At 43.2% G+C, this 9421-nt stretch overlaps 1 protein-coding gene across 3 annotated transcripts in view; it reads right to left on the bottom strand.

The window, feature by feature from the left end:
* Nucleotides 1-1784: 1784 nt before the first annotated feature.
* Nucleotides 1785-9421, bottom strand: part of TTC29 (tetratricopeptide repeat domain 29) — a 408961-nt gene continuing 401324 nt past the window's right edge. For all 3 annotated transcript variants that reach the window (XM_075335612.1, XM_075335622.1, XM_075335630.1), the window contains one exon: nucleotides 1785-5723. In XM_075335612.1, the coding sequence (XP_075191727.1) occupies nucleotides 5665-5723 (59 nt within the window). In that variant the 3' untranslated portion in view covers nucleotides 1785-5664. The remainder of the gene's footprint in view (nucleotides 5724-9421) is intronic.

Here is a 9421-nt window from a genome sequence, read left to right as displayed (position 1 = left end):
GTGATTGCATTAAAAGATTAAGCTACAGTAAGTTGTAAATTGATTAATTTAGTTATGTTGGAATATTTAGATTTTGCACCCTTCGTTACCAGGCTGGCAATCTTACCCCTCTGAGACCAGAACTTTACATTTACATAAGGATGTAGCCTGACAACACAATTTGGAGTAATTTTTTGTCATTATGCTCGACAATGTGTATTATTAACATGCACTGTGAATGTAAGCATGTACATAATATTAACACCGAAAACTATTTTTTAATTAATTTATTTTTAAATTTGTTTAATTTGTACATAATTTTTCAATGAAATTGTATTGTAATAGAAAAACTGAAACTAGACAATACTGTGAGTGTTTTCTACTAGCTCCCTTACAATTAAAACCCTTAAAGCCTGCTTTACATGTTACGATATTGTATGCGATCGTAACCACCCCCATCGTATGTGCGTCGCGTTCAATTTGTTGAATGTGCCGCACAAACGATTATTTGCCGTCACACGTACTTACCCGTCCATACAACCTCGATGTGGGCGGCGAACGTCCACTTCCTGGAGTGGGAGGGACGTTCGGCGTCTCATCAACGTCACGCGGCAGCCGGCCAATAGAAGCGGAGGGGCGGAGATGAGCGGGACGTAAACATCCCGCCCACCTCTTTCCTTCCGCATTGCTGGCCAGGAGCCGCAGGACACAGGTAAGATCTGTTCATCGTTCCCGGGGTGTCACACACTGCGATGTGTGCTACCCCAGGTACGATGAACAACCTGACGTTCAATTCATGAGGAATGAACGACGTGCGTGCGATGAACGTTTTACCGTTCATTCGCAATCGCACGTAGCTGTTACACACTACAATGTACCTTACGATGCCGGATGTGCGTCACTTACGACGTGACCCCGCCGACACATCGTAAGATATATTGTAGTGTGTAAAGCGGGCTTAATGGTGGTTGATCACCAACAATTTTTGATTTTGTTGTATTTACTAATGTATAAGTATTACAGGTCCTTCCTTCCTCACAGCTCTTCTATGCATAAACTGACTGCTAATGGGCATGTGACCAGACCTGTCTGTCTATTAACTTGCTAAAATTGATGAACAGCTTTCCCATGTAATAATTTTAATTGGAGGAGGCTGATGCCCAGGTCTGGTCAGATAGACATCTGCAGCCATTCTGGGAACAGGAAAGATGAGATGTCTATGAGGAAAGCTGCACTACAAGTGTAGGAGGAGAACCTGAAGTTTGTATATATTGTAACGGTCACAAAATAATATCCCCAACACATCTATTAAAATTAATATAAAGTTGCCAAACCTTTTATTACTAGAATTATGATATATAATATGCGGTGATTGAACTTTACATGAATTTAGGACTTTATTTAGGGCAGGGATCTCAAACACACGGCATCTGCATGCAGCTTCTGAGGTTGCTTCATGTGATCCACAGGCACCATAGATCCCTTGGCGATTGCGACCTGGTCCATGAGGCTGCTGATGCTAGTGCTTTACTTCAGTGGAATGCGCATCCTTACATGTGCATTCAATTGAAATGCACTGCCAGTGCCGCACATAGACAAGCTTTCTGCATAGCTATTTCAATGCCAGCAGCCAGCCAATCACAGGCTAGCAGCTGATGTCGGTGTATGACGTCAGCTGCTGGCCTCTGATTGGCTGGCTGGTGCCATTGCTATAGCTGTGCATAGAGCTTGTCTATGCATGGCGCCAGCAATATATTTCAATTCAATGTGCGTCTAAAGAGTGCATTCAATTGAAACAAAGCCCTGGCAGCCCCTGGACTGAAGGGGTCTATGTTATCTGTGGGTCACATGTGTAGGAAAGAGCACGCCAAGGGAACAGAAGCCAGGTGAGATGAATCTTTTTTTTTTAATGTGCATGTGAAAAATGGCGCAATAAGGGACATTACTGCAGGATGGGACATTGCTACAAGAAGGAGATCAGGATGGGCACATTGCTATAAGAGGACAAGCATGGGGCACATTACTACAAGCAGGGGACTAGGATGGGGCACATTACTACAAGAAAGGGACGAGGATGGGGGACCTTACTACAAGAAGGGAGCCAGGATGGTTGACATTACTACAAGAAGGGGACCAAGATCGGGATGATTACTACAAGATGAGGACTAGGATAGGCACATTACTACAAAAAGGGAACCAGGATCGGGCATCTTACTACATGAAGGGGACCAGGATGGGCACATTACTACAAGAAGAGAACCAGGATGGGAGAAATTATTACAAGAAGGGGACCAGGATGTGGACATTACTACATGGGGACAAGAATTGCATATTACTACAAGATGAGGCCAAGCATGGGGCCCATTATTACAAGGCGGGGACTAGGATGGGCACGTTATTACAAGGGGATAAGGATTAGGCATTACTACAAGATGAGAACCAGGATGGGGCACATTACTACAAGAAGGGGATCAGAATGGAGCACAGTACTACAAGAAGGGGACCAGGATGGGGGACATTACTACAAGAAGGAGACCAGGATGGGGCACATTACTATAAGGGGGAAAGGATTTGGCATTACTACAAAATGAGAACCAGGATAGGGCACATTACTACAAGAAGAGGACCAGGATTGGAAATGTGTCGCCCAGGGCTATGTGGGGTACTCTGTCCCGGGCGGTGTATTGCTGGGTGGATGTCAATTGGTGCCGTTGCCCGGTTCTATGTCTCTGGGGATGCTTTTTAAAAGGGGTATATTTACAGGGGAGTTTAAATGAAAGTTTATACGTGACGCCACTTGCGGGTTGCGGCTATGTGGATGGAGCCGCCGCTGCACAGTTCTCACTACTGGGGCTGATGTTGGTGGCAGCCTGGGTGTTAGGCCCTCCGCAAGTAGGGTCGGACCCCAGAGTACAGGTGATGTAGATGTGTGCAGAAAGAAGGTAGGCCACACAAGCGTTTGCAGTGTAACTGGTTCTTTTACTCACAGTCTGTTGTAAACTGGTCACCCAAGAAAGGCTGGTCTTGACCGCTGGTCCCCTTAGTTCCAGTGCCGGTTTAGTGACCTGGTGGCCTCTTTTCCCTGCACCTGTCTTTGGTTGGTGGGTCCCCGTGGCTTGGAGCATCTGGGGGTCCCCTCCTGGTAGTCTCTCAATGGTAATCCTTATGACGGTAGTGTGAACCCTGTGGGGACGGAGTCTCTGGTCCTGTTCCCCGGTTCTCCCGTTGATACTGAGTCCCGAACTTCAAGGTCAGTGAGGTCCTTAATGGTCCCCTCACTGTGAAGATTTTATCAGGTCTGCCTGGAGCATTTGCCTGACCTAGGATTCTGTACCCCGTCGGTGCTATGGTTCCGGGAGCACTCCACCATACTCCACCGGCAACCAAACGCCTGGGCCCTCAGGTCACTGTTACACTCCTGTCAGTGCTTCATTCGCTCTCCGTCCATCCGTCACCGACGACGACTCACTCAGTCTCCACTCTGACTGTCCACTGTCCACCCTCACACCTGGTCATCTCGTGGAGTGGATTGGCTCCGCCTCTAAGTGGCCATCCGTTAGATACAACCCTAGTCTGGTACCAGTCTAGGGGGAATTTGGGAATAAAACAGGGAATATTTGGAATGTTTTTGTTGTTATCGACACTGGTCTTCTGAGTCCCTGGAGGTAGGCCTTGCATCCTGGTTGGGGATGCAGTACCTTGTAAGCTCCCTGATGGCTTCAGGGGTGCTACGGAAACATTACTACAAAAAGGGGTCCAGGATGGGGCACATTACTACAATAAAGGGACCAGGATGGTTGACATTGCTACAAGAAGGGACCAATATTGGGGAGATTACTACAAGATGGACCAGGATAAGGAACATAACTACAAGATGAGAACCAGGATGGGGCACATTACTACAACATTAGACTAGGATGGGAGGCATTACTGCAAGATGGGGCCCAGGATGGTGTACATTACTACAAGATGAGGAACAGGATTGTGCATTATTACAAGATGGGACCAGGATGGGTGACATTACTACAAGAAGTTAGCCCAAATCACTATATGGTGCTAATTTTAAGAGATTACTTACAAGAAGGGGATAAAATGTAAAATAAGTAAAAGAAAACGCAAAAAAATATAAAGAAAGCATGACTTTTTTTTACCACTTAAAATGCTGTTTTATATATATATACACACTAAAATAAAACAGAAAAAAAGTGCATGTTTATTATCGCCACATCCATATTGACCCAAGCTATAACACTGTACCATTATCCATACAATGAATGTCATTTTAAAAAATAAAACAAAAAAGTGAAAAATGTTCCGAAAAAGTGATCAAAAGGTGTATATAAAAAAATGGTATCCCTGAAAATATCACTTTGTCCTGCAAAGAATGCGGCACCCCAAATTCATTTTTTTGTATGTGGACCCATATACCCAGCCGAGTTTGAGACCCCTGATTTAGGGTTTTTATTTATTTAAAAATGTAGAAGTTTATTTGTAAACTATAGAGTTAACGATTATATATATTTTTTACCATAAACCAATATTGAAGATGCCTTGTGCCATTGAGATCCCTCTCACACATATTTTGGAACTGAGTAATTCCCTTTAAGATCCTCCTTTAAGGCTGCTCCTTCATGTAAAAATGTTTTATTGCCATATATTGGAAAAGTTTGGAAATACCTTTTGAACTTCACTCTAGGATTAAAGAGGTCCACATGGCCTCTATAAATAGCCAACCAGAAAACTTGCTCCTCCATAGAATGAATGATGGGCAGTTGAATGACCTTAAGATCCTTTTATTGCTTGCTGTCTTTGTCTCTCACAAACTCTAATCATGCTGGGAAAATATGATCCTTTACTATCCCCGACACCTCACCACTGACTCTCGCAGCCCCCATCTTGTCTTTGTCCCACCATTCGGTTATTGATTTTGATTTTGTAAATAGGCTGACAAATATTGTATTTGACAACCATTAGTCCTGGAATTAATATTACTATAAGACCTCTTTCTGAATCACAACATAGCCTCTTTATTATGGAGAGATGCAGCCAAAACATGATTTACATATTTTTTTCACTGATATTACGAGGTTTCTCATTAGAGAATGTAATATTGCAGGGGTATGCTTTTCAGTTCTACTCCATATTTACTTATACCTCCTGATATATTTGAAAAATCCTTCAATAAATAAGCAATAATTAAAAAAAAAACTTCAGGCAAGAATTTCTGAATCTCTCACTGAAGTCAGCAGTGTAAAGAAAGTGAAAAATATCTTTTAAAAGGTCTACATTTTTAGGGGTATGGTCATGATATCAGGATAAAAATTAATTATGCTGTGTAAGTAGTTTAAAAACTGGTGCAAAAGACAAAGTTGAATACATTCCACCACCTATCCTTTATATGTTTACCAGAAAGCAAAAAGCTGCCACAGTGGTGTATATACAGACAATTCTTCAATTGGAAGCAGTGAAAACATCCCCTTATTGTATTAAAGTTGTGAGAAACGCCTTTAATAAAACTTGACTATAAAGATTTATATTAAAAAACCTACAGTATAAAGACCACTAATTGCACAAGAATAAGTAAGTGAAATAATAAGAAAAACTCTGAGCCACAAGTTTTATGAGGGTGTTACAATTTCTTCCTTAGTATACATTTGTTGCTCGAATCAGACATGTGAAACCATTTCAGCTTTCTCCATCGCCAAAGGATTTTGATGAATTAGCTTCGATAGGAACCAAGCTGGCTGCAAAAACACAAGATAAATAATTATTAGTACAGTTAAATATTTCAAACATGGCTGTCAAAGCTTTACATTTTCCATAAAATTACAGATCAAGAGAATTCCCAGCTCGTTAAAAATGTATTAATATAACTGAAATACCTGTACGATCCACTGAAGAGTGAATAGTTTTCAGAATCCAATTCTATAACCATATGAAACATCTATAAATACTTGTACTAAAATGCACTTTTTTAAAGAGCAAAAAATTACAACATATTAGGAAAAGATGAGCGGATCGCATCGGTCAACCCTAGTCAACGGTCCAGGCATGTGCTTTCTGGCTGTGGACAAGAGCTGCATGAATTTCAAGGCTCCCCAAAGTTGCATTTTATTCACTGGCCTGGTGTGACATCATCTGTGCACCAGCCTGCCTAATCATAAGCCAAGCCCTGGATCCCAGAGAGTAAGAAAATTCATGCAGCCAGTGTCCATGGCCAGGGAGCACTAACCTGCACCCTGGACCAGGGAGACGCAAAGTGATCCACTTATCTCTAATTAATAGGGATTAAAAGTTGGTATTAAAGAGGTTTTCCACTACTAATGTGACCCCTTTTCTTTTATCCTAACTCTTCCTAAATAACACTTCCTAATATACTCCTTCTAACTACTCTGCTCCAGTAGCTTTTATCTCTAAGAGGCGCACAAATACTTTTATTGTTGTCGTAGCTTTGATCTTTCTGGCTGCAGACAGGAATCAGACCAACTGAGTAGGGCACATCACTGGTAAGGGCTGAGAGGAGAGTGATGTGTAATCTGGGTATGCATGTCCAGACTGCTGTCACTCACAGAGATGCAGCCCTGCTGTCACAGGTGTGTTACATGTGACAGAGCAATGTAGCTTCTGGCCATAGAAGGTCGCAGCATCTGGCTGCACAGAATGCTCCCTGACTTTCTATTTTTCTTGCTGTCAGTATTCATTGGTATAGGTAGCTTTCCGGGTGAATTCATCTCTCTTCCTTTTGGACCCAGCAAGAGTTTGACTTCCACCCAGCTGTGGATTATCAGTATTCCCTTGGTGTTTAAATACCCCTTCCTTCCTTTGGACTGTGCTGGTGATAATTTCAGTTCCTTCAAGCCGAGGTTGCAAACAGGTGGTTTGTACTCCTGTGTGGCATAGTTGCTGTAAACTCTGCTGAACTTCTACCTGAGTCATCTAATGTTAAGTAGTTCATGCTTTTTCCCCTGTGTGTCCCTCTTCTATAGTTGTTTAGTGGGGTTGACAAAGCGCTCATCCCATCTGTTCCCTATTTAGGGCCCAGCACTAGGTAACCTAGGGTCAGATATCCGACTTGGTGCATAGGTGCAGAACCTATCTAGGTTGGTGAGGAACCCTAGGGACCAGCAGTAGGTACGGTCAGGGGTCACCATCTTTCCTTTCCCGAGACACAGGCTTTCCCTTCCCTTTCGCTTGGTACTTCCCTTACCTAGCGTGACACCTGCCCCCATCAGTGATGTGCCCCGATCTGTTGGTCTGATACCGGTCTGCAGCCAGAAGGATCAAAGCTAGGACAATAATAAAGGTACTTACGCTCCTCTTAGAGATAAGCCTACAGGAGCAGGGTAGATAGCAGAAGTATATTAGGAAAGTGTTAGTTGTTATGAAGAGTTAGAATAAAAGAAAGGGGGTCACATTAGTAGTGGAAGCTTCTTTAAGTTATTAATATATTTCTAGAAGTGCTAAGATGAAGACAATGCTCCAGGTTTATGTGGACACAAGGGTGTACAGAGTGAGCACCCGACAGAACTATAAAACGTAATTTTCTGATCATCGCGAAAGCAATGCATGCTATAGCGATAGCTCAATATGCCTCTGCATCTGCTTTGCTTTTTTAGATGCTGATGCCAGCCTTAACCTTTCAAATTCAACTTCAGTCACTGAATACAGATTTTACCTCAGAATTGAGAATTGTTATAATGACTGATCAATTCTGGCAATTTGTCTGATAAAATACGTTACATAGTTGCTCATATTCATGTGTACTATTCATATATGAAATAAAAATTAAAATGACGGTTACACTTTAAAGTTTTTACTCTATAGTCTTCTAGTTATGAGTATAGAAAGGAAAAATTGAGATTGAAAAACATTAGTGTAGTCTGCAGAGGATTCTGTTATAAGGCTTTATCTTGTTGAATTATATGTTGCTAAGTAAAGCGACAGCTATTACTTTTAAATATCATCACAAGCGCTGATTACATTATGTTACATATATAAGCAGATCCTGCAGGCTACTATTCCATTAGCTACTGTATATAAGCTAGGCTTTGTCAGAATCTAAAGACATCTACTTTAACCCAGACTTGGCAACTGAAATATAGAATACAATGTTGCTAAAAATGTATTAAATACATGTTTACATCAATTTAAATCAAGGTAATGAGCTAGCAATGCTAAAGCCCAAGGCAAAGTATCTTTTCCAGGGACTACTTAGTATTCAAAAATTATAATTTACTTCATACCTTTGAACAGCTTAGAGTATAATTTCACTTTATATAGTAGTGAAAAAACTATGCTAGCAGCAGAGGTTGGCTACTCAAACTCTCTTACTAGTAGTTTCATAATCCTAGTGCCTGTTATATTAGCTCACTGGGTGGAACGGCTCAAGAAGGTTACAGGAGGCAGTGTAGGTGGTGACACCCCATGGAGCTCAAGATAGGAGCTTACCTCCGTACCTTGTATACCCGCCGCCGGGCCAGTGGTTTATAGAAGTCATGGCCTGACCTGGTTCCGTGGCCCCATGGTGCACAGTAAAGGGAGACTAGCAAAGATTGTTCCTCGAGAGGTAGTCCCCGGTTACGGTGGTGACTGGGGTCCTGACCTCCTCGACTGTGGACCCTTCCTCCGACCTTTCCTCCTCCAGGAGTGGAACGGATGATGTTGACTATGCCACCTGTGGTGTGTGGCAAGGGATAAGGCCATCGCTGCAGGGTACCTCGCCAGGGGAGAGGTTGGGGTGCAGCCGGGATGATATCGCTCTCCACAGGCGGAGCGGCCCCAAGGAGGGAGAACGGGTACTGGAAATCGCCAGATCACAAGGTGACGACAAACAGAGTCAGAGTCACTGGGTTGCGGGTTTCAGATCTTGTTTACTCATTGTTCTTTCATTACTGCAATGACTCCGGCCGTTCCCAGGCAGAACAGAGGTCAAAGTCTGGTAGAGAAGCCTGTGGGCTTTACCCTTCTTGTGCACTCGTGTGGTGGTCCCCTCTTTGTCTCTGGAGCTCTAGGGACCCGCTACTCTACCACCCAAAGCTGCGGGTCTCTGTAACCCTCTTCTCCTCCATGCCACATGACTACCAGTCCCAGGATCTGTACTTCATCCCGGCTAGCCACCTCTCCTATTCCAGGTCTCTGCCAGCTAATGAACCTGGAGCCTCTTAACTGGCGCTGTCCGCTCTCTCAGCTTAGGGGTCCTCAGGCATCCACTCACCCAGTCCCAGGTAAGAAAAGGGTGTATGAACCGGTTTGGACTTGGTGGTATCTCTGCTCTGCCTCCCTGAGAGAGAGCTCTTAGAGAGCTGATAACTGAATGTTCTCTCTCTGCTTTCTCAAGGCATTCTGAAATAACTGAAGCTAAACTGTCCCTTTTGTAACTCCCTCCTGCACATGTCCCCACCTAAGGAATGTTTCCTCTGCCTGTGTGTGAGGCTGTGTGAAA

Source organism: Anomaloglossus baeobatrachus, chromosome 1 (assembly GCF_048569485.1).
Source record: "Anomaloglossus baeobatrachus isolate aAnoBae1 chromosome 1, aAnoBae1.hap1, whole genome shotgun sequence".
In the NCBI taxonomy this organism is placed as follows: domain Eukaryota; kingdom Metazoa; phylum Chordata; class Amphibia; order Anura; family Aromobatidae; genus Anomaloglossus; species Anomaloglossus baeobatrachus.
This window is presented reverse-complemented; position numbering and strand designations above follow the sequence as displayed.